The sequence below is a fragment of the Thamnophis elegans genome, chromosome 12 (genome assembly GCF_009769535.1).
Source record: "Thamnophis elegans isolate rThaEle1 chromosome 12, rThaEle1.pri, whole genome shotgun sequence".
NCBI lineage: Eukaryota > Metazoa > Chordata > Lepidosauria > Squamata > Colubridae > Thamnophis > Thamnophis elegans.
This window is the reverse complement of record NC_045552.1, coordinates 2,371,320-2,397,255: the sequence shown is the minus strand read 5'-3', so window position 1 is coordinate 2,397,255 and position 25,936 is coordinate 2,371,320. Positions and strand designations below refer to the sequence as shown.

The following is a 25,936-nucleotide window of genomic DNA, read 5'->3' as shown; positions in this document are numbered from 1 at the left end:
CCGTGATCCTTTGTTCAGGTAGCACTGTGTTATCACTAGCTTACAGAAAACGAAAGGGGAGGGAGAAGCCCAAACCCAATCAGCCACTGAAATGGACAATGGATTGACAGGAGGCATTTGAAAAACCCAAACACCTATTTGTGGTGGAGCTGGTACTAAAGCGCTGAACCCTAACACCTTCTTCGTCATCCAAGCAGACACCGGGGAGATGACTCTGGACGCAGAGCTGCTGCATAAGGGACCTTGCAGTCGTGTGCCTCCACTTCCAAAAAACTGAGCGAAACAGCACAGGTGGGTAGTATGAGACAAGGAATCTATGCAGTGAGTTGGGCACTACTGGCATGGAGGCATTTTCTAGAGGAGAACAAAATTCCTTTCGAGGTCTGAACACAGCATAAAGACCTAAAACTGCTTAAAAAAAGAAAAATCCCAGACAATTGTCCCCCAAGCAAGCGTGGTGGGCTCAGTACTTTAATTATTTGAATTTCACTTTACGGTACCTCCCAGGCAGTTAGAACCTCTTGGAGGATGCCTTCTCATGGCTGCCCCAACACAGCTCTAAAGCCGAGATTGTTAGACCAGTCATTCCATCCAAGCCATCGGCAGCACCACTCCCAGAATGCGGCCGCGCGAGCGATTGTGGGTGCACCTCGCTTCACCCACATAACACCTATCCTCCGCGAGCTGCACTGGCTACCTGTCGATCTCCGGGTACGCTTCAAGGTGCTAGTTGTCACCTACAAAGCCCTTCATGGTATTGGATCTGGGTACTTGAGAGACCGCCTACTGCCAATCACCTCCACTCGACCTATTAGATCCCATAGATTAGGCCTCCTCCGAGTCCCATCTGCCGGTCAATGCCGACTGGCAACCACGCGGAGGAGAGCCTTCTCGGTGGCAGCTCCGACCCTATGGAACGATCTCCCCGTGGAGATTCGTACCCTCACCACCCTCCAGACCTTCCGCACAGCCCTCAGAATCTGGCTATCCCGTCAGGCCTGGGGCTAAGACTGTAACCCGCCCGAATGGTATGAATGTTGTGTTTTAATTATGTATTGTCTTATATGTTACAAGTTTGTCTCCCCCCCTCCCTTTTGGGTTGTGAGCCGCCCTGAGTCCCCCCAGGGAAAAGGGCGGCATATAAATAAACTTCTACAATCTACAATCCTTACTAGAGCTCAAGGACAATGCTTCCCCAAAGGTGCCAGATGATCGTGAAAGTAGAGTTGAAGGAGGACAAGTGGTTCAGGGACCACCAAACAGACTGTACGGTACACAAGGACTTAGCCTGGGTGGGGTGGGGTGGGCAAATTGTATGTGCCTGAAAGCCAACAAATTGTAGTGCTGGAGAAACGCCACAATTCAAAAACTGCAGGGCGATTTGGCTTTGTGAAAATCTTACATTTCATAAAGCGCCAATTCTGGGGTGGCTGTCACTAAAGAAGGACACTTATAAGGACACAGCCTTTCCCCTCATCTAGGTGGACGCTCGGCATGTTAAGGCCTCGAAGCTCCTTCATACAAGCCATAGAGAATAACCAGGTAAACCCCAATGAACCCAATCTAATGGTTCTTTCCCTGTTTCTCTGTTTTTTTTCCAGGACTAACGTCCATGTCAAGGGGGACCAAATGTCAGCACTGCCATCTTCGCTACGCTTGTTCGGGGAAGCTGTGCAGGTGGAGAGAAGACAGATGTTAGGGGGGAAGGGTGAACCCTGAGAGGAACCAGAGGTGCTAAGCAGCTGCCTTCCACTGCTCCAAGGATACCTGGCCTGGGAAAGAATGTGAAACCGCCTAGAATCAAAGTGGTTCTGAAAACTGCAAGCCAGGATGCTATTGGACACTGGTGTTCTGGTCAAGGGGGGAGGGCCACGAACAGGGGGGAAATCTGTAACTTTGTGCGGAAATACTCAGACTTTGCCTGGCTTTTAATGCAACCTCTAATCCTTAATAAAAGAGCCCATTGCTTGATCCAAATGGAGTCAAAGATCTTTCTTTTTGTTAGGGACTTACCTTGGGCAGATTTGGCCATAACCCCAAATGGCAAAATATATTTTTGTAAAATAAAAAAAAGAAGGGGGGGGGGGCTGTAGTGCCAGCTCTGCGAGGCAGACCAGGCAGGGACACCAATGTCTGCCCATTAATGCCACTTTCATGATGGTTGCAACTTCAGGATCATGAAAGTCTGGCTGGGCTCCCTCCCGCCTTCCTCTTCAGCCTGGTCTGAGTCACACTCTGGCCGGATTCGGGTCTCTCTCTCTGACCCAACTTGCCTGGGCAGCAGCTCTTAATCTTCCTTCTGCCCCTTTCAGGGCAGAGCTGGAGGGCAGGACTGTTTGTGAATGGGGCCGAATCCCCCGAAAGAGCCATGGGGGGGAAACCCTTCCCTGCTTGCCATTTTGGGGGCTCTCTAGGACCTCCCCCCAATCAATCCAAAGCATCTCTGGGGCAGGAAACGGGTGCAAGACCATTCTAATTGGGGGCACATGATGCCTTTCACTACGCTTTCCCTACAGAGACTACCTGGGTTGGGTTCACACAACACATTTAATCGGCTACTGCATTCCCACATTTGGGGGAATGGATGGTAAATTTGCCATAGGGGTTGAGTTCACTCTAACCAAGGTTCAAACAAGGTGTGTGAATGGAGCTGCTGGTCTTTAACTGATCCAGTTATAGGCATCCTAGGCTTTAGGGAAATTGGGGATTCCTTTGTCCTTTTGAAACAGTTCCATTCTCAATCCATCCACCCTGCAATTTGGGAGTTATACCAAGCCATAAGATGGGTCAGTATCCAGTATGACATGGGGATATCTGCAGGTTAAAACCCACACATCTTAAATTTGACAAGTTTGAGAAAGATTGTTCCCACACATCTGGAGGGCACCAACTTAAAAAAAAAATATTTGTATCATCTACAGATCCAATTCGGAAGGCAGAAAAGTAAGCCTGCTGCATTCCTTGATCAAATGCTTTATTGAAAATGTTGCTTAATATTCTAAATTATTCTTGAGTGTCTGATTGACTGATTGATTGATTAAAACTGGCAGACCACTCAAATTCAACAGAATTCTAAATCTACTGGCAGACTAAGAGAGATAGAAGAGGGGGGGGTCTATGCTACTACTGATCTCTCCCCCCTTAGTATTTAATGTAAGAAAGGGTCACATCTCCATCGATCTCCAGGGTGCGGATTTGTTTGATGGGGACATAGCGATGGGTGTAGTCGAAGAAGGGCTGGTCGTTGGCATAAAACTTGAATTCACGGTTGTCACAGTGGATTGAGAGCTGGGGAGAGAGGAAGGATGTTAACATGGCTGAACTAGCACATCTGGATCACCTACGGCCCTCCACGCAGGGGGGCACGCAATCCACACCATCCATAGCTTGCATCAAAACCAAAAAGCACCCCCTATATATAAGGGATGGGGACTTTAAGGGGGGGGGGTCAGAACTGCCATGCTGTTTTCTACACAACACACAAACACACGCATGCACACACACCCCTACCAGCCTTCCAACTGTTCAGATTTTAAAATTGTGCTAGCTGGGAATTATGGAAGATGGAGTAGTCTGTCTTACGTAATTTGAAATCACCAGCTGGATCTTTTTCCCTACTTCTTGCTGGCAACCAGCCAAGCTCTTTGCTGGAATCCAGGGGTGTCCGCATAACAGTGGTGGGTTCCGGATCCCATTGTAATCAGTACGGTGCAACGGGGCTGGGCGTTCACCACATGAATGCGCGCAAATGCACACAACACGCACGTGCATACTTACCACCTGCAATGCTCCGCAACGCCTCCGCGATGTTCCAGCTGCTCAGCAGAGCATTGCACAGGCGCCATATGCTTCCTGCGCATGCACGTAAGCCCCGAACCGCTCAAATACCGGTAAGGAGCGCAGGCAGGCCGGTGGGCCCTCCAGAGCACCGTACCAGAACGGTACCTGGTGCTCCCGGCAGGCATCGGTACGCCCATCTCGGGGCGTACCAGTCATAACCCACCACTGCCGCATAAGGTAAAATATGGCCAATATATTGATTTCGTAGCAGTGGCAGCGATATTGACTTTTTTGACCTCCTCCCTGTGGACCCTGCTGGAATCAAAGCCAACTCACCTTAAAGTCCTGTCCAGGCTGGAAAGGGTAAAAGGTCAATTTCCGTTCCTCATTTTCCCAGTCGCCATTCAAAAAACTATTGCGTACTACAGCTCTCCACGGTTTCATGCGAAGTTCAACATGCAGAGCAATATCTTGGCCAGCCATAAAATTGATTTCAAACCTTGGAAAGAGAGAAAAAAGCAGGCATATTAGACTAGGTCTTTGAAGTAAATAACAGGAAATCCGATTCCCCCCCCTGCCCCATAATCCAACAGCAGCCTGCCAGATCCTTCCATGGATGAAGGCTAAAGCAAAAAACAACAACTCTTGTTCCTTTTTCCAAATATTATTTCTTGGTGGGCTGCTGCTGAATGTGTAAGTTCCAGTTAGCATTTTAGGTATTTATTTGTTCATTGCATTTACATCCTGCCACGGTTTAACCAACTCTCAGTGAGTTATACATTAGACAAACACATATTAAGGAACCCTGATGGTGAGGTCAGAATGCAGTATTGCCCACAGCCTAGAGTCTGACTGCTCCGGGTTGACTCAGCCTTCCATCCTTCCAAGGTCAGTAAAATAAGGTCCCAGATTATTGGAGGCAATATGCTGACATTGTAAACCCCTCAGAGAATGCTGTAAATCACTATAGGGTAGTGTATAAGTTTAAATGCTATTGATATTGCTAAAATAAATATATATATTCAGCAGCCGTCTAGCAGTGACTAGCATTCTTCTGATGAAGAACAGCTGATCGCTGCTATATGACAATTTGGCTCCAAATCTTTCTTCAAATCCACCTCCTAAGCCAGAATTCCCCAAACTCTTTCCTTGCCAAACCTTTTATCAAATTTCTGATTCCCACACTTTGGGGGACCCTGCCTTAAGCTAACAGCCCTTGCTTCTTCTTGTGGCACTGAGTTCCACAGACTGTGTTTATACTGTGCAGAATTGTGCTTCTACTCCCCTTAATCTCCTTGTCCTCTGGGTCAAATCTGTGGATGTGTAGAGACAGGAGAGTCGGAGAAAGGAGATGAACCGGGAAAGGACTACGAGGGGTTCTAACATTGGTGTTTTGCTGTGTCAACCAGAGTCCCAGTGTCTAACTCTTGGGCAAGGTGGCAAGTTGGGCTGAAATGTGTGATCCCAGGGAGATGCCAGCAGGGTGGGACCTGTGGCTCTGCCTGCAGAAAGGCAACTATGCACAATGGTTACGATTCCATTCCTCTGCCTGAATCCCCAAACGCATGTCAGAAAAATGAGTTTTGAGACCTTTTGCCGTTCTTTGGAATAGAGCCTCGCACTGTGATGGTCCTCTCAGCCCCCAGATCTCCAGGGATGTCGCCTGTGTAGGGCACCGGCTAAAATAGGCAAGAATACAGGTTACACTTAACACTCTCCAATCCAACCCTGTGGCTCTCGTCCCTGCTAGTTAAAGGTCAAGGAAGTTGCAGTCCACTAGGTCTTGGGGTGCCAAAGGGGAGGCCCACCACATGGGTGGGAGCCAGCTTGCAGGATCTTGTGCCAGGTGGTTACAAGCATCTCTTCCTTTAACCAGGCAACTCAGCCATTGGCTGCGTTCAAGGGGTTTGTTTGCTCAGTAAAGCTGCCTGCAGTGGGTGGTCAAAATATTCAAGGTGGAAGCCTGGATGGAACAAAACAAAGCCCAGGATATTGTCCCATGTGCAATGAACACAGAAAACAGGTGGGCTGGTGATGTTGCTGGTGGCGCTGTTGTGTTGACTTTTTGAATCACAGGCTGTGAAAGACCCTGCATCACAGAAGACTGAGTTTACAGATGAAATCATCAACCTTGGTTCTACCAGCTGGTTTCCTGGTGCAACATATAGGTCTTTCTTTCTACTCTGCCCCACGTTGACCCAACAGCCTTCTTCCATCCCAATAATTTCTCTTGTGCAACTGGAGATTTTCTGAGTGGCGGAGAACTGGTAGCCTTTGACATGAGGGAAAGGGACCATTATCAATCCTCCCTTTAAGCTAATTTTCCCTTAAAATAGCTCATTCGTTGTTCCTTTTTCTTCCTTCCATCTGATTTGATTTGATTTGATTATATTTATATGCCGCCCTTTCCCCCGAAGGGGACTCAGGGCGGCTCACAACTCAAATCAGGGAAGGGGGGTACAGACAGAAAACAAAAGACGAAACATAACAATACATAATTTAAAAGCACACAACAACCATACCATTCGAGACGGCGGCAACAGCTCTTTAGCCCCAGGCCTGTGGGAACAGCCAGGTTTTAAGGGCTACGCGGAAGGCCTGGAGGGTGGTGAGGGTTCGAATCTCCACGGGGAGTTCGTTCCAGAGGGTCGGAGCAGCCACAGAGAAGGCTCTCCTCCAGGTAGTCGCCTGTCGGCACTGGCCGGCAGATGGAATTCGGAGGAGGCCTAATCTGTGGGATCTAATCGGTCTAGTGGAGGTGATTGGCAGCAGGCGGTCTCTCAAGTACCCAGGTCCAATACCATGAGGCTTGGTGAAGCATTTGGAAGATTACTTAGTAAATTTCCAGTTTCTAGTCCTTGTTGTTCACCATAAGCATGATCAAAGCCAAACACTAGGAAAAACTAGGCTCCTTGAATTCCACTTGAATGCACACAGACGGACTTCCCACCTCCTGGTTTCTGTCCCATACCGCAAATTTGGGGCAAGTAAGGAGAGACATGGTGGATACTCACTGGGTTGTAGATCGCAGGGAACGTCATTATCTGGTGGGAGAGAAACCCAAACAGACTATTAGCAACCCCACGTTTTCCTCTAAAAATCGCTAGCTCTGGAGGTCCTTGCCCCCTGCCCCCCCCTTTTTTCCCCCTTTTGAGTATTTACAGGAAGATTTTGTGGTGGCCCCATATCCAGGGTTCATCATAATATTAGAAAGGGTAGGAAAACAACATTGCCCACTTCTTGGCCGCTGGTGTTTGTTAATAAGGACGGGCAGTTGTCTTCTAAACCGTCATGGAAGTTCAGGCCAGGTTGAGAAACGCAGCTTCATGGGCATCTGCAAAGGGGGGAGCAGGACCTTGGCCTGAGGGAGATGGGCTCCCAGTTCAGTGGCTGGCCCTGGTCTCATCCTAGGATGGTTATTTTTGCTAGCATGCAGATTTGTATCCAGCTGAGACAACGGAGGGCCCTGTGGGGCAGCCATTCTTAGGGGTCAAGAAAGATGTATGAGAAGAGCAGCTGGAGGGGAGGAAGAGGAACTGGCCGCATGGGGATTGAACCAACCCAGAATCCATTCTCCCAAACAGATCGAGGTCAGGAGGTGCTGGCTTGTCCATAGCAAACACTCACTCTGTTTTCCATCTTTGGCCCTGCCGTCACATTCAGGGACTGCAGATCCAGGTCTCCAACAACCCTAATGAGCTGCACACTTTGTGGTGGAAATCTGTGGCTGTAGTTGCAGAAGGGGTTCCCGTTCACCTGGATCTGTCGGAGGGAAAAGCAGCAGGAATCATGTCTCATTTGGGATCATCCAATGTCCTTGCAGGTGGGGAAAAAATTGTCAGCATCTCTCCATAACATAATTAGGAAAGAAAGACCCAAAGATTCCATGTGTAGGAAATCAAAGTACTTTTACTAATTACATATGGCTAGAGAGTGGTTGCATAGCAAAGTCTGGTTAATTAGGCGCGAAAGCAGTTGATATATAGAATAGCCCATTCCACACCCCCTGGCATCATAAGCCCAGTCCAATCATAAGTCTTTCAAGTGTCAGGTGTGAGATAACTTCAAAAGGCATCACGAAGATGGAATGTCGGTGCCGTTAGTCCAGGCGGGAAACACCCACGCATGCGTAGTCTGACCATCTAGTGAACTCCAGAACATTCCTCCAGCACATCAAATACCCCACCCAATTACCAAGCCCTCCCTCCCCGTTTCATGGCAGCTGAAGCAACAGCAAAGCAGAAGCTGACAAAAATGTTTATTCTTGCCAGGAATGCAAAGCAAACTCCAAAGCAGAGCCGGGTGGTCAGAAAGGGACTCAAAAGTGTAAAAAAATAAGTACATATAAAAAGAGAAAGGCTTTTGATTGCATCATTTTTGCCCCCTGAACCAAAATATTTTCTTTTCAGTTACAGGTCATTCTTGCATTATGATGAAATATTAACCTTGCAATACAAATACATTTGTGGGACATTCCAAACAAATGGTGGATTTGGACGGGGGGGGGGGGGGGGGGGGGGGATGAAGGGGCCTCTGCAGTCCCAAAGGTTAGCCTCTGTCAAGTGTGCTAACCTGGTATTCGGTCTCGGTGACAGTGAAGATGATCTCAAAAGGCTCGCCCTTCTGGAAGGGATTCTGGTGTTTCTCTTCCTTTCCCCACTTGTCAGATTGAAACGTGTTGAGCACAAGATCCTCCTGAAAAAAGCGAGGGTTGAAGTGGAGGGGAACGTCAGCCCCCCGATGCTGGCAACAGGCAAAGTCCACTCCGAAGCTAGAGGAAAGAGAGGAAGAAAGAAGAGGGAAATTAAACGAGTACAGGCATTTCAGAGCAGAGTTCTGCCCCTTCCTTCTCCTTTGCTCCGGTTTGTGGCTTGAAGGGAAGAATCAGGTTCCTAACCCTCAGGACTTGAAAGAAGCAGGAAGTAGAACTAGCCGAAGAATTAAGAAATGCTTTAATCTTGGCATAGAATTTGGATTATACTTATATCATTAACAACATCATAATTCTATGACTATTATTGTGAGTAAGGTAGCGTTTTGCTCTTCCTGTGGGTCTCCAAAGGAACATTACCTGTGGCTGTCTTCGGGCACTGTGCCATTCACATATACAGACATCCCAGGATAGAGTCCACCAAGGACAGTTTGTTCATGAGGGAGAGCCTGGAAGACACGAAAATAATGAACCAAACCAACGACTTAACTGCAAAACACAACCCTGACTTCTGAACCAACCAGCCAACCACAACTCCTGCCTTCTTTCGGCCCCTCCATGTGGCTCCTGAGTCAAAGGAAGACCTCCGGGGGGGGGGCCTCTGCTAAGGATTAATCCCCCAACATGGCAGGGGAAGGGAGGGTGTGGAGGAAGTGGTTCTGCTTCAAGTCCGTGGGTTGATCAGGGGACTGAGTAAGACTGGCTGGGTGCCAGCCTCTTATCAGCTCTCTCCCTGCACTGGAGGAACCCCTAAGGACAGGAGGAACTTTGCAAGTATGAGGGACCAAGAGTTGGCCTTTTTCTCTGCATTTCTGGGGCTTCTATAGGGAGAACCATGGTTCATCAGCGGGTGGGTGGGATTTTTGCTGGAACTATGCACACTGGGAGGGAGGAATGGTGTCAAAAAGGCTGGCCAATTTATTTTGGCAAACAAGTGGCCAATATTTTCATTACTTCCAATAAATCCGCTCTGACAAAAAGCGTAAGCCTTTATTTTAGGATTTTTAGGATTTTATTAGTATTTATAGGCCGCCCTTTTCCCTGAGGGGACTCAGGGCGGCTTACATAAAATAAGGAGGGGAGGGTACAGACAATAGACACAAACAATACATAGAAGTAAAATAGTAAGCAACATTCATTCATCATTCGGGTGGGGACAAATTATCTTTATCCCCAGGCCTGATGGGATAGCCAGGTCTTAAGGGCTGTGCAGAAGGTCTGGACGGTGGTGAGGGTACGAATCTCCACGGGGAGATCGTTCCACAGGGTCGGAGCTGCTACTGAAAAGGCTCTCCTCCGTGTAGTTGCCAATCGGCACTGACTGGCAGATGGAACTCGGAGGAGGCCTAATCTATGCAATCTGATGGGACGCAGGGAGGTAATTGGCAGAAGGCGGTCTCTCAAGTACGCAGATCCACTACCATGTAGGGCTTTATGGGTGGCAAGTAGCACCTTGAAGCGTATCCGGAGATCGACAGGTAGCCAGCGCAGCTCGCGGAGGATGGGTGTTATGTGGGCGAACCGAGGCGCACCCACAATCACTCGTGCGGCTGCATTCTGGACTAGCTGAAGTCGCCGGATGCTCTTCAAGGGCAGCCCCATGTAGAGCACATTGCAGTACTCCAGCCTAGAGGTCACAAGGGCCCGAGTGACTGTTGTGAGGGCCTCCCGGTTCAGGTAGGGTCGCAACTGGCGCACCAGGCGAACCTGGGCAAATGCCCCCCTGGTCACAGCCGTCAAATGGTGGTCGAAAGTCAGCTTTATGTCATGAGCCACCTCAACTTCACAATCCCCTTGTAGATTGGGAACTTGGCTTGCCTTCATCACCACACCCAGAAACCTTCGCTCCTGCTGGTGGTCAGCTGAAGGGAAGCCAATTGCAAACTACACAGCAAGCGGATTTAACAGATATATATATATATATATTTGAAGGAAGCAGCAGCAGCCCTTCCTGCGACTGTGCTACAGGCCTGATCCCGGGGAATAAAATACCGGCTAAGAGACACCGTCGCTGTCAGCTGAAGTTATCAGTTTTAAGAAGAGACAGGCTAGCAGGTTAGCGAGTCTCTTGGTACTTACTAAGTGGTAGATTCCAGGAAAGGTCCTTGTCTGGTGGGAGAGAAATCCAAACAGGCTGTTAACAACCCCATGTTTTTCCTCCCCAAATCTCTAGCCCTGGATGTCCCCCCCCTTTCCCCCCCTCCTTTTGAGTATTTACAGGAAGATTCAGTGGTGGCCCATATGTCTCCTTAAAGACAAGAAGACTGCTGTGGCAGAGTGTCAGCTTCTGCTTTGCTGTTGCTTCAGCTGCCATTGAAACGGGGAGGGAGGGCATATTATTTGGGTGGGGTTACTTATTGTGCTGGAGGAAGATTCTGGAGATCTTTGGATGGACGTCCTACGCATGCGTGGATGTTTCCCGCCTGGGTTAACGGCACCGACATTCCATCTTCGTGATGTCTTTTGAAGTTATCTCACACCTGACACTTGAAGGACTTATGATTGGACTAGGCCTATGATGACAGGGGGGAGTGGAATGGGCTATTCTATATATCAACTGCTTTCACGCCTAATTAACCAGACTTTGCTACGCAACCGCTCTTTAGCCATTTTTAATTAGTAAAAGTACATTTGATTTTCTACAAATGAAATCTCGTGGTCTTCTTTCCTAATTATTAAATGGAGAGGTGCTGACAAGTAGCAAAGTTTGTGTGACACATTCACCCAAGGTCAGTTGAAGCATTCCTGGGTGCCTCTGTACCATTTGCTCAACTTGGTTGAGCGGTATATAAGTCTAACTGCTATTGCTATTGCTATTGGTTACTTTTCACCTGGGTTGGTTTTGGAGAGGTAGCTTAGCCTGTTGCAAATCCCTCTGTTGTGTGAATGGAGGAAACAGATTACTCTGTGTGTGTGTGTGTGTGTGTGTGTAATTCCTGCACCAGGACAAGCAGCTGAACTCAGCTATTTATTGGGGATCGTCACCCTAGTTTTGAAAAACATGGAAAGCTATTGGCACCAAGCAAAAAAATTACACAGTGGCCTTGGCCCACACTTATTTTGTGGATTATTCACAGAAAGTGATCACCCCATGTCTCAGAGTCTGGAAAAAGTGCACACAACAGACTTCTAAGCTTGTGAAGCAGAGGCAACTTGCCGTGTTCAGTCGCTACACTCTCCCTGGTGTCCCTGTCTGGTAATAAGGACGGGTGGGCATCTTCTACGCCACTCTGGGATTTGAGATTACACAACATAAAAGTTCCCAAGGGTTGACCCAAAGGTGCTTTTTTGAAAAGGCAACTGGACTTTCTTGTTTTTGTTTGAAGATGTTTCGCTTCTTATCCCAGAAGCTTCTTCAGCTCCGACTGGATGGTGGGGAGTGGAAGGATTTATACTCCTTGCAGACAGCTGGGCATTTGCATCCTTTTAGAAGGTTGTTAAGGGCACCTGGAAGTTTGTGTCCTTTGGGTCACCTGAGTGGTGCAAATGGGGGTGGATCTTGCTTGGAAATAGCAATAGCAATAGCAGTTAGACTTATATACCGCTTCATAGGGCTTTCAGCCCTCTCTAAGCGGTTTACAGAGTCAGCATATTGCCCCCAACAACAATCCGGGTCCTCATTTTACCCACCTCGGAAGGATGGAAGGCTGAGTCAACCTTGAGCCGGTGAGATTTGAACAGCCGAGCTGCAGAACTGCAGTCAGCTGAAGTAGCCTGCAGTGCTGCATTTAACCACTGCGCCACCTCGGCTCTGTGAAATGCAGAAAGGACTGTTTTGTAGATTGGAGATAAATGATATCGTATCCCTCACCCCCTCTGTTGAGAGAGGGCTCTTCAATCTTGACCTAGATGGCCTCTTTGACCTCTCTTTCAAACCAGAGGTCCTCCCTGTCCAAAATTTGCTGTCTTCAAAAGAGTGATTGAGGGCATGGATAAACATCCAAGGGGCCTCAACGCTCTCTAAAAGAAGGCAAGGAATAGAAATCCTCCCTTTCTCCATCATCCAGTCAGAGCTGAAGAAGCTTCTTGGATGAGAAGTGAAACATCTTCAAAGAAAAACAGAAAAGTCCAGTTGCCTCCTGAAAAAAGCACCTTTGGGGCAACCACAGCCTAGATGACTGAGAATCTCCATTTGCCAAGGTTGAGAAACTCTACTTTATGGACATCTGCAAGGTGGAGAGAAGGACCTTGGCCTCAAGTAAATTTTCTCCCTGTGCAGTTGCTGACCCCAGTCTCACACTTGGATGGTTATTTTTGTTAGCAGGCATTGGTGTAAGCCGTGACAGTTGAGGACCCAGAGTGGCAGCCATTCTTTGGGGTCAAGAAAGGCGCATGAGAAGAGCAACTGAAGGGAAGAAAGTGGCAGAATGGGGACTGAACCAACCCAGAGCCCATCCCCAAAAGAAAGATCAAGGATCAGGAGGTGCCGACTTGTCAATAGCAAACGCTTACCATGTTCTCTACCATTGGTCCTGCCGTCACATTCACGGACTGCAGCTCCAGGTCTCCCTCAACCTTAATAAACCGCACACCTTGTGCTGGAATTCTGTGCCTGAAGACGTAGAAGTGCTTCCCATTCACCAGGATCTGTCAGAGGACCAAGCAGAAGGGATCAAGTCCCATTTGAGATCGTCCATTTTATTTGCAGGAAACATCTGTTTGTTCGTGGCACAAACACATCCCAGCTGAAAGCTGAGCAGAGTGGCCACAGAAGGGGGCCAAAAAGGTCATAAATAAATAAATGTAATAAGGGAGAGGCCTTTCTTTTCACTGATTACCATCTTGCCCCCCCCCACCCTCTCCCCTGGACCAAAATGTTTTCCATTCAGCTACAGGTCCTCCTCCTTTAGCGAGTGCATTACGACAGTGATGAAATATTAGCTTAGAGATACAATCTATTTATGGGTCATTCCAGACAAACAGCAAATTCTGGAGAGGGGATCAAGAGGTCCCTGCAGTCTCAAAGGGGCCTCCTGTCGCATGTGCCAACCTGGTATCCGATCTCAGTGACAATGAAGATGGCCTCAAAATGCTCGCCCTTCTGGAAGGGCATCTTGCGGATCTCTTCCTTCTTCCACCTGTGAAACTCAAACGTGTTGAACACAACTTTATTCCCCCACTTGAAGCGAGGGTTGAAGTGACAGGCAATATTGGCCCTTTGAAGTTTTGCAACGGTGAAGTCCACAGAGAATCTGGAGCAAAGGAGAGAAAAATAAAATGGGGAAGGAGGGAGGGTTTACAGCAATCTCAGAGGAAAGTTCTGCTCCCCCCTCCTCGCTTCTCCGTTGCTCTGAAGCTACAATCTGTAGGTTAATTTTGTTTTGCTTTTAAGAGAAAACTCAAAATTTCTAACCCGCATAGCTTACTTAGAGTTTGGAAGAAGCAGGAAAATTAAGAAAGGCGGAATTTGGATTATACAAGCTATCCTTAACAACCTCTAGGCTGGAGTACTGCAATGTGCTCTACATGGGGCTGCCCTTGAGGAGTATTCGGCGACTTCAGCTAGTCCAGAATGCAGCCGCGCGAGCGATTGTGGGTGCACCTCGCTTCACCCACATAACACCTATCCTCCGCGAGCTGCACTGGCTACCTGTCAATCTCCGGATACGCTTCAAGGTGCTACTTGTCACCCATAAAGCCCTCCATGGTAGTGGATCTGGGTACTTGAGAGACCGCCTACTGCCAATTACCTCCACACGACCTATTAGATCTCACCGATTAGGCCTCCTCCGAGTTCCATCTGCTGGTCAATGCCGACTGGCAACCACGCGGAGGAGAGCCTTCTCGGTGGTAGCTCCGACCCTATGGAACGATCTCCCCATGGAGATTCGTACCCTCACCACCCTCCAGACCTTCCACGCAGCCCTCAGAATCTGGCTATCCCGTCAGGCCTGGGGCTAAGATTGTAACCCGCCCGAATGGTATGAATGTTGTGTTTTAATTATGTATTGTCTTATATGTACAAAGTCTGTTTTCCCCCCTTTCCTTTTGGATTGTGAGCCGCCCTGAGTCCCCCCAGGGAAAAGGGCGGCATATAAATAAACCTTCTAAATCTAAATCTAAATCTAAGCAATAGTCTTATTATTATTATTATTTTGAATAAGGTAACATCTTGTCCTTCCTGTGAGCCCACAAAGGAACTTTACCCTTTGCTGTCTTCGGGCACTGCGCCTTGAACATATACAGCCATCCCAGGACGGAGTCCATCAGGGACAGGGTGATAGTAAGGGAGAGTCTGGAAGAGAGAAAATGATGAACCAAACCAGTGACTTTACAAACACAACTTTGACTTCCAAACCAGCCAATCACAACCTGTGCCTTGTGCCTTTCTATATGCCTTTCTATATGGCTCCTGGGTCAAATAAAGACCTCCTGGGAGGGCCTCTGCTAAGGATTAATCCCCCCAACGTGGCAGGGGAACGAAGCCTTGGAGGGAGCACCAGAAGTACAGCCATGGACCAGTGCTGCTTTAACTCTATGGGTGATCAGTGGATTGAGCAAGACTGGCTGGATTCAGCCTCTTATCAGATCTCTCCCTGCACTGGAGGACACCCCCATGGTAGTGGATCTGGGTACTTGAGAGACCGCCTACTGCCAATTACCTCCACACGACCTATTAGATGTCACCGATTAGGCCTCCTCCGAGTTCCATCAGCCGGTCAATGTCGACTGGCAACCACGCGGAGGAGAGCCTTCTCGGTGGCAGCTCCGACCCTCTGGAACGAACTCCCCGTGGAGATTCGAACCCTCACCACCCTCCAGACCTTCCGCACAGCCCTCAAAACCTGGCTATCCCGACAGGCCTGGGGCTAAAGATTTCAACCCCACCCGAATTGTATGAATGTTGTGCTTTTAACGATGTACTGTCTTATGTGTTTAATCTGTTTGTCCTCCCTTCCTTCTGAACTGTGAGCCGCCCTGAGTCCCCCCAGGGAAAAGGGCGGCATATAAATAAGCTACCTAAACCTAAACCTAACCCCCCCACCCCCCACCCCGAAGGAAAAGAGAAACATTGCAAGTGCCAACTGGGTCAGGCTGGTGGGGCCAAGAGAGCATCTGTATTTTTCTTTTTTCTTAAAATATATATTTTATTCATTTTCACATTCCATTTTACAGTCACTTATATACTGGATATTTGCTATAAGAAAAGAAATAAAATAAAATAAAAAAGAAAACACAACTCATCATCATTCACAACCCCACCTGACACTTCCATCCTCCATACACCCCATCTTCCCCCTCCAACTTTCCTTTCCTCCCTCTAACACTCCCCTTCCCTACTTCCCTTTCCCCTCAAACCTTCCTTTCTCCCCTTCCTCCTAGCATTCCCCTTACGCCCTCCTTACATTCCCCTTACTCCTTCCTTACTCCTCCCTCTTCTTTCCCTCTACCTCTCCCCTTGGTGTGTTCCTTTATTCAACTCTTATTTATTAATATTGAACTATAATATGATAAAAAATAAAAAATAAAATAAACCAAGGAAAAAAATATAAAGAAAGAAAAGAAAAAAAGAAAGAACAACCGTATACAAGTGCATTCTTCTTCTTATTAAAACTATATTAGCACTCACCCACCCACCCCCCGTAGATCCCCATCCCTACTCCTCCCGACTTCAGCATCTGTATTTTTCTCTGCATTTCTGGAGCTTTTGTGGGAGAATTGTGTTTCATCTGTGGATGGGTCGGGTGGCTGCTGCAACTGTGCACTTTGGGAGGGGAGAATTGGTTTAAAGTGGGGGGGGGAGAGAGAGAGAGAGAATCAAGCGCCAAACAGGTATGGGAGATCTGGCCCAATTTTTAAGGGATCAATTGGGGAAAAAAGGTAAAAGCAGGCCAAAAATTTGGGGGTCTTTCTGTTGTGATTATGCTGGGGACGGGGGAGTCTGAAGATGTTTTTGGTTTAGGTAGAAGAATGAAGCAGATTGCTAATTCGGACAGAAGAAGTGTCAGATCCTCTCCATTTATTAATTAGGAAAGAAAGACCATGAGACTCCATGCGTAGAAATCAAATGTACTTTTACTAATTAAAAATGGTTAAAGTCAATGCATAGCGAAGTCTGGTTAATTAGGCACGAAAGCAGTTGATATATAGAATAGCCCATTCCCCACCCCTTGGCATCACAGCCCCAGCCCAATCATAAGTCTTCCAAGTGTCAGGTGTGAGATAACTTCAAAAGGCATCACGAAGATGGAATGTCGGTGCCGTTAGTCCAGGCGGGAAACACCCACGCATGCGCAGTCCGAACAGTCGGTGAACTCCAGAACTTTCCTCCAGCACAATGAGTAACCCCTCCCAAATACCATGCCCTCCCTCCCCGTTTCATGGCAGCTGAAGCGACAGCAAAGCAGAAGCTGACAAGAAGAATCGGAAAGAAAGCAATGGCAGAAAATAAACAAAAGCTGCTTACCATCACTGCATCCATAGCACCCTTGTTCGAGCTCTAAAGGGAAACCAAAGGTAACATTCTACTCTGATGTGGTTATACTTATGACTTCTCAAACTGTGCCATTACCACCATCTTCAGCATCAAATACATGAATATCTTCATTCTCCAGATTAAAAAAAACATGCATTCTTTCACACAACACACAGTGGTATTTGCTAGAACAGACACATTAGTATTAACTGTTGGGAGAGACTTTCTTTTCAACGTCCTTCCAAATTCACCCATCCATAATGTGCACAGAGAAAAATGCTTGCATGCCTTGATGCATGAAGTTTGTTGCTGAGAACAGAGGGCCTTTAACAGACCTAGCTCTGGAGTTAAAGCTCTTTCAGGAACCTTGCACAACATGATCGCATTTCACATGTGAATTTGAGTTCAGCTTAGATATACAACCAAGAGAAGGAAAGCCTACCATCAACCGTGACACAACAATTTCAAGCCTGGATATATTTCATCTTGAGGTTTCTTTAAATTGTTATATGGATTACTATGTGGTGTGAATGTGAGCTAATTGATCTGCTTACCATTTCATACGTTAGGGAATTTGCGGAAAGAGGGTTAGATTAATAGCCAGAATAAGTCTGTTGCATGTGCTTTGTAACACAAAATAGTAGACCAGGTTATTAAAGTAGACTTCTACTTTGTTAAATATTTCAGATGAGTTGAAAATTTCCTTTAAAAAGGGGTTTTGGGGTTTCACAAAATTTCCATGTTAAATAAAAAGCGAGAGAATCTATTACATCCGAAATCCATTCGGTGCAAAGGTATATCTAATGGGAAGATATTTTGGGGCCCTCTCTCTTCTAGGCCTCCTGCACCCCCATCTCCTTTTACTCCAAAGTAAGTTACAAAAGGAAAAGAGAGACATGGTTGATACAGATGTCTCTATCCATCAAGATCTCCTTTCTAGGATTCCCTGTGCAGCTACTGTATAGGAAGCAACCGGACTCTGAAACCCGAAAGAAGATTCCCGTGTCCTCTTCTAATTTCTAATAAAATTTCAGCTCGAATTTCAGATTTTTGCTCGTTAGAAAAAGATCCAAAAGGGACCTAGGCCATTCTGAACACAGAACATAGAAAAAGAGGGTTGGAAGGGACCGTGGAGATCTTCTAGTCCAACCCCACCCTGCTCATCGTAATGTGTGTCTTCATCTAAACATGCTATGGAAATAGTGGAATTCCCTTGAAGGAAATGAAGAAGGAATTATGAGACTCGAGATCCACAGGTGATATTCACAGGGCAAACGACATGGTGTTGACTTACTTGACTTAAGTCTTTAGCGTCGGTACGGCATCGCCAATCCCTTCGCTGTAGAGTCGCATGCATCCCGAATCAACGGGATCCATGATTCAGTCATGGACATGGTGTTAAAAAGTGAGGTGCACAGTTTTGCTACACCAAGAACCTGAATGCTGACTAGATTTTTCCCTTCTCTGTGACCCCTGGATGAACGAGGCAAGAATCACTCTCAGATGCCCTTTCATGTTTTCTGTTTCCAACTACTTACCTCTTTTTCATTTCCATCACCGATATACATACTCTGAAGTGAAAAGGAAAGGATATCTTTAAAATCATGATAGAATAGAACAGAGTATCCTGTTAGGATTTTGTGAGCATCAGGCTGGGCTAGTAGTTTGTTCAAATCAAGAACGGGTCCATGAATACCACAGAGGGTATTCATGCCAATGGGATGGTATGAGCAGAGTAGATAAAGCCATTCCAACGGAAAGGAATAGGCAACATCAACAAACAGACACAACACTTAACAAGTGCAGAGATCCAAGGAAATGGCTGCTTTGTAATAACCCAATAATGTAAAATACACGTTTTCTCTCACTATGCTGTCGTTGCCATCTTCAATATTATATATCCATATCGTATATTTATAGTGATAATTGCATTTGTATTTCACTCCACAGTTGGAAAGATGGCTTTCTTATCAGAACACAGACCGATTGGGATCAAAGAGACATATTAATGAAGTGTTCTTTGAGAGTTTTATTTTGTTTTCATGAGCAAAAGGTTTTGGAGAATTTTTCTTTCAAAAACAAGCAATTCTTGTAAAGAACTGGCTTTTTAAAAATATGTGTGTCTTAATTAATTGCTTTAAAAAACTGATATGGCCATCCAACTTAAAGCAGACATTGTAAAGACAAGAAAAGCAAGAAAAATCTGGTGCCACCACCATTCTTCAACCCAGACCTTGCCACCACTTTCTCCCACAAGCACTTCACAGCCTTCCGGAGGGTTAAAAAAGTAGATTCCAGGAAACCTGCTGGATCCCAGAAGGAAAAGTGATCCAGTGGATGGGGGCTATTATGGAAATGGAATTCTGGGTCCCATTACATCAATGTTTCTCAAACCTGGCAACTTTAGGAAAGTGTGATCTTCAACACCAAGAATCCCATAGTCATCATACAAGCTGGGGGATTCTGGGAGTTGAAGTTCACTCATGTGAAAAGCACTGCCCTAGATGGCAACCTTTATGGGAAGAGACTTTAAAGCATATCTACTTTATCCAATCAGGTGGGATGGGCAGATACCTTCAGGAAAAATATAAATATTTATGGAGTTTCATGACCTTTTCTTTTACGTCTTTCTTCTAAGACCTGATGATCTCTCAAATTCTGCTAATAGTCATCCTGATGCTCTCCTTTAAATATTCCCAAGAGTTTCATGCTGGAATTGTTCCTGAAATGTCTGTAAATCCTTTGGAGGGGGGTATTTAGTCTCAAGAGGGCTACTAGCAAAAGAAAATCAGCACTGACAACATAAAAGAAATGAGACAAAGTTAAGTATGTATCTACTTACCATCAGTTTAGACGCTACTTTGGCACCACTAACTTTCTTGATAATAGGTGTTATCTTTTTCATCATGGACTATAAGGAAGAAAAAGAAAAACCATTACCGATTCTTTCATAAGTTGTGCCAGGGCATCGTATGGGTGAATATTGCCTGGGCCACTGCAGTCCACTAAAATAAACTGGTGAGCCCTTGAGGGCCACGGAGGATATTGATGTGAATGGCCTCACAACACCAGAGTAGGAACGTAATGCTATATCAATTATTTGAGGTAGGCAAAGTCAAGGAAAGCCATGGCAGGGATTTGTGGGAAACCATTATAAAGTTGCTGGGTTTATTAGCAGAAACCTGAAAGCCTATCCAAAACTTCATTACTCCTTTTCAAGATGAACAAAGTCAAGTTGTGTTTCCAAAACAAATTCTGATCAAATTAATCCTGGGAAGGGAAATGAGGAAAGGCATCTCAACAGCAAAATTGCACCTGGCAGAAAGACCATTTGAGCCAAGAATTGGCCATTTTGCAGAGAGAAAAATCACAAGCAGGGAAAAGTGGTTTTGGAGAAGCCCCCCCCCCCCCCATCCCAAAAGCCTTCCTTGGGGTTAGTTCCAAAATATAAGTTTCTCCCTTGGCTACTCACTACCTAAGGGAACCATCGTTCCAATTTGGGAATCATTCTTGTTTTAAAAGGTGCGGAGCTATTTGAAGCTGCTTTAAAAAGGAGAGTCAAAATAAATGAAATATTTTGGCTCTGCCTGCTCAGTGACTATAAAAAACAACAATGGATAATCACAACAACCTTTCTTTCACAAGGACCCAGATTGTTGGGGACAAAGATGCTGACTCTGTAAACCACTTAGAGGGGGCTGTAAAGCACTGTGAAGCGGCGTAGAAGCCTAAGGGCTATCCCTGTTTTAGGGCACCCTGTTTTACAGCAGTGCAGGTGGTGAGTGCATTTTATAGGGTAAAGTGGTGCCTCAAGCTGCTTTATCAAGATTTCAACCATGACTTCTTTCCTTTGGGGAGAATGGCCCATAGGGAGACATGATCACATTCAAGGAGAATATTACATAAGGGAAGAACAGAGGATGAAGAGTTACTTACCCTGAAATCAGTCATTTCACACACACTTTCTAAACAATCCTGCGAAGAAAACAAAAAGCATTTCTTCCATTCTGACGTGACCTCACAGATGACTTCTCTAACTTAGATTCTGCTTTATAAGATGAGCAGCTATATAAATCTTTGAACTAAAGAAATACTCTGCCGTTACTACCGTCTTTGATATCATATGTGAGAAATGCTTCATTCTGCAGATGAGATACAAGCATTTGTTATCAGAACAGGTGAATGGTGTTCTGAAACATTTTGTTTCACTCTCTTTTCAATATTCCACTTTCACATAACCAGACTCTGCCCAGAGAATCTGTGGAATAATACTTGTATTGAATATCCACCTCAAAAGCTAAGATGGCTTCCTGACAAAAGAAGTCCATTAACGGAAGGGGTATTTGGAGTTCAAGCTGTTTGGCCACCTAGCATTAAATCTTTACAGTCCATATTTATAGTCCTCCACTTATGACTGGCTGCTTTGCATCTGTGAGAAGTTATGAATGACCTCCCTGAGAGTATTTACTCAGTTCCAAAGTTCCAACAGCTGAGCCCCTCTCTCCTGCTGTCATGTCCCTACATGTCAGGAACTTGGCAATGGGCCCACATTTATGGCTGTTTGTAGTCCTGTGTGATTATGTGACTGCATTTTACAAGTTTTGCTGAAAACTGCATTCTGATTTTCAGCCAAAATTGACCAGACTTTAATGACAGCAGGGTTTCTTAACCACCACTAAAATCAGGTCAGTCATGTGGGTGACCTGATTTAGGACTGTTGTGACTGACTCCAGTGATTGGCGAGCTTCACTGGAGACATAAGTGGGATGAGGGAGTAACATAGCAACTGCATTAGCATAACTTCTTAAACACGATAATTTTAATTTTTGGTTGGGTTACTGGATTGTGGAAATTCAGGCTATTTGGTCACCTTAGTATTTACTACATTATGCAAATTCCAGAAATGTAGCCAAGATTAAGAGGGTTGCGTGAAATTTCTACAACACTCAAAAGTGTAGACTAAGTAACCTGGACAAAGATTTAGGCTTCCTTATAATTTTTTAAACCATTTAATCCAAATTACATTTGAACCACGCAGATCAGTCACACCAGAAAGGAACAGGAATTATAGGGAGAGAAAGAAATTGTCTCGCACAATCTTCCCCAGTGCAAAACTTCCTTGGGGACATTCTTAAAAAAGGACTTGCACACACACACACACACACACACACACACACACACACACAACCAAATGAAGTAGGTTTGAGTTTGGGGTCAGGGTTGTTATAATAACACAGATGCTTCATTGCAGGCAGGAAGTCTGTTATTTAAAAAAAGGCAGAATATGGAGAAACAGCTACGGTACTTACCATTAATTTTTGAAAATCATCTGCATTCAAATGACTCTACAAAGGAAAGAAGCAAGTTAAATTATATTCTAACCAAAGACCTCCCAGGACCTCTCTATCCCTGCCATCGCTACCATCCTAAGACACCATTTACATGAATTGCTGCTTCCCTCTGTGGGCCATGGGAAATGGAAATCGTAATATTTGCACTTTTTGTAGAATTGCACTGGCAATTTTGTAGTTGCACTGGGCCAACTAACAGGGGACTTTTCTTGTGTATTTTCAATTTGCTTTCTTCAAATGTATTGCTAATAATTTGTCATAAGCCTTAACTTTTGAAAAGAACGTAAAAAAACCCTTAAAAAAAAAAACTAGGACTGGCAGAAGTACTCAATGCATTGTAGATAAACCATTTTAGTTTCCAGCTGTTCCCAAGCCTCCATGAACAAAGCAAGTATTCACGGCCAGGGTGGGGAAGCATTGCAAATGTATTTTACCCATACCCATTTGAGGTTTTTCCCTTGCAAATGTTTCTTTCACTTTTATTCAGAGTACAGTGCTCTTTTCTATGGCTAGGCTCACGTAATATTGGATGTTTTAGTTCTAATAATGTCACTGGACAGTTGATTATTTCTAAACCAAAATTTCTTTGTTGTGCTAACTATAAAAGAAAATGTAAGCCATTTTAACAGGTTCTCTCTCCACTTTCATAGAGACCCATCTTTATCATAGTAATCTAATAAATTGCCTTTAAATGATCTTCTGACTTAGTTGCTTGTTGGAGAGAGCATATACCAAGGCACAACCTGGATTTGATCATTATCTCCAATTAAGAAATGGACATTTCTTATAAAAATAGGGAGTGGTAAGACTAAAGAACAAATTAACAATGTTCAGGGCTTCCCCCCCCCCCCTTTTCTTTCTCTTTCCAATGTTCTTTCACATTTGTGGAAGCATATTACGGATTGAGAAAGCCGAGGGGTAATGCTTGTACCTTATTCATCAGCATGTAAGATGATTGCTTGGAAAAGAGCTTTAAAAGACATGGCGCTTGGGGAGACAACATTATTTCAAGAATATGTCTCTACCTGTCCATATTTTGTACTCAAATCTAGATTCGCATTAGTTATACTGTACACCTATACAGATAAGAAAGAGATCCCTATGACAGAATGCTGTTTCTTTACTTTGCTTCACGTAGCCCTCCTTCTTCCTACCCCTTTGCCTCTTCCTCCTGAAATATACACAGTATATGAAATATGCAGTTTTGTGTGTTCACCTATTTGTGTCCCTAATGTTTTGTGCCCCTAATGTCCCTGTGTTTTCTAGGTAGTTCTGTGAGGAAAAGGAGCTATTGAAATACCATCATAGCAACTCATTTCCTCTTCCAAATGCTACAAGAATATCAGTTCAGATTCAGAGCACTTCTGAAAAAGATTTAAGCCATCCTGAGTGTTAAAACCCTTATTTGAGAGCTCAAAAGAACTCCACCTACTCCCCAAACTGTGGAGGTAGATGGAAGTATGCAATATTTTTTTAAGAATGAGTATTAAAGCTGCTAAACTTTGAGACAGGGTGTGTGTGTGTGTGTGGAATCCCTAAAAGGGCTGCTTGATCGAATACAAATAATGTTTTTCACTAGGAAAGAGGAGATGGTGGTCATAAAGCTACTTACGATTACTTTTTCTCGACCTTCTGCCCCAATTGTATTCTACAATGGAAACAAAATGTTTTATCATATGAAAACATATGTGACTCATCTGTGCCATATGATACATGATACATGATAACAATGAAGGCCTTCCTTCTTCAGATCCATTCACATTCACCAGCAGTCCACAAGGGAGCCCTCTGCCCACCTGTAAGGAAAGGGGGTGTTTGGGGTATGCCAGAATGGGGAGAGGGGCGCAGTTTTCCATGTAGAGTGTGACTCCCTTTATGGCATTTTTCTGGAGTGGAATTGATCAATGAAGCCGGGAAGTGAAGAGTAAGCTTAATTTAAAAGTGAAAGAGCTAAAATTCATGGCAGCATATATGAATTTATATTTTATGAGTGTAGGTGGAATTAAAAATCCAGAGTTTAACGATAGAGCCCCCGGTGGCTCAGTGATTAGAATGTGGGATTGCAAACTCTGCCCACAGCCTGGAGTTCGATGTGGATGGGGCTCAAGATTTACTCAGCCTTCCATCCTTCCAAGGTCGGTAAAATGAGGACCCAGATTGTTGAGGGCTGACAATATGCTGACATTGTGAACCGCCCAGAGAGTGGATTGATATTACCCAAGGAAAGAGCACAAGATGAATGAAGAACTACTTACCATAACTTTTTTCATCATTTCATTGCCGCTTTCCTACAAAGGAAATGAAGGGCATCAGTCTGATCCTCACATGATAACATATATGACTTATCCAACTGTTCCATCACTAAATAGAACACACCTGAATGACTGCATTTCTCCACATAGAAAACTTTTTTTTTTACTAAAAGTGTGCCAACCCCCCAAACTTGAATTAATAAAGTCCTGAGACCTCTTTCTCTTTGCAATATTCTTCCACATTCATCCAACCACAAATAAGCCTTGTCAATTATATGTCAAACATTAAGCTTCCTTAGATGTTTTCAGGTAATATAAACCACACATAATATGCAGCTTAGGTGCCAATGAACCTATGAATTTTGCTCTGTCCCTTATTTTTATTCATCTTAAACTCTTCCTATACCTTGCACAGTTAACTTATAACTTTCCAACCAAAGAAAATTTCAGCATTGTATATTGGTCCAACTCAGTAGGTTTAACAAAAGGTTATCTCTGACTCTGATGATAATGTGAACACTGAGGAAGCTAATGCAGAGAACAGGATGCCAACCCAAATCCAGAACCACTGATGGAGTTGAGTTCTCGATCATTAAAAGACGGAGTACTCAAAGCCCTCTGCGTTACATTTCAATCCCTTCATGAAGAAATGTGTAAATTAAAGAGTGGGGACAAACAGATGCATGCTCATTTGATCTGCAGGCACCTCAACTGAAAAGCTATTGCGACCCACAGAATTTAATCTTACCCGCTGTGCAGAAAGCGTAAAAAATAAAGCAAAGATTAAAAAGAGACGCATCTCCTTGGTTAATCTTCAGCTCTTCTGGTCCTTATTGTTCTTCTAAGTGACTTTATCCAGCCTTTCTGCCACCTTTTAATATCTTAATTTATAGGCCTCATTGCCCAAACCCAATGACTCTATTGTTACTTGATTTACAAGGAAATGTTACGCTTCCATTGCATCATGCACAAGTCCATCATCCATGCTCAAATTGAAGCTAAAAAACAGAGATTGTATCTCTGCTGTCTGTGAAGTTATAACTTCATACAGGTAATGTATCTTTCTCCAATTCCTCCATTCCACCTCATTCTGTTCCCTGTGAGTCAAATCTAGGCTCCTCTTGAGGAATATTTCTTCTAAAAGGAGAGGCATTTCAGAGCTCCCTATTTGTGCTTTGTTTCTGGTGCCAAAACCCTGATATTTTGATTCATCAACCTTCTCCAAATGGCTTTATGTAATCACGATGCTCTTTCCATCAGATGTCTTTTTATAATCCTTTATCAGGGCTTAACTCACTTTTCCAAACAAGAAGTTAATCCCTTCTGAAAGACTTCCAAAAGCAGCAAAAGTCCTTTTGATGGAAAAGAGTGTGTGTTGACTTAATTGATTGGCTTTATAAAATACAAGGAAGCTACGCAACAAAAT

The 25,936-nt window shown here is 45.0% G+C and overlaps 1 protein-coding gene across 1 annotated transcript; it reads right to left on the bottom strand.

The window, feature by feature from the left end:
* Positions 1 to 2,913: 2,913 nt before the first annotated feature.
* LOC116515831 (galectin-4-like) lies at positions 2,914 to 24,656 on the bottom strand. Its single transcript, XM_032228086.1, has 18 exons — positions 24,514 to 24,656; positions 23,871 to 23,906; positions 22,217 to 22,252; positions 20,844 to 20,882; positions 19,750 to 19,818; positions 18,446 to 18,478; positions 16,899 to 16,931; positions 14,638 to 14,726; positions 13,482 to 13,683; positions 12,944 to 13,078; positions 10,571 to 10,600; positions 8,852 to 8,940; positions 8,353 to 8,551; positions 7,408 to 7,542; positions 6,795 to 6,824; positions 5,371 to 5,459; positions 4,117 to 4,279; positions 2,914 to 3,288 (listed from the first exon to the last, which is right to left on the bottom strand). The coding sequence occupies exons 1-18, from the start codon at positions 24,529 to 24,531 to the stop codon at positions 3,142 to 3,144; spliced, it is 1,572 nt and encodes a 523-aa protein (XP_032083977.1). The 5' UTR covers positions 24,532 to 24,656; the 3' UTR covers positions 2,914 to 3,141.
* Between the last annotated feature and the right edge of the window lie 1,280 nt (positions 24,657 to 25,936).

Coding starts and splice junctions, on each gene's coding strand:
- LOC116515831 (XM_032228086.1), bottom strand. Junction 19,819..20,843: donor GTGAAATGACTGATTTCAGG/GTAAGTAACTCT, acceptor TCTTCCTTATAG/TCCATGATGAAAAAGATAAC. Junction 18,479..19,749: donor AAGTAGCGTCTAAACTGATG/GTAAGTAGATAC, acceptor TTTTCACTTCAG/AGTATGTATATCGGTGATGG.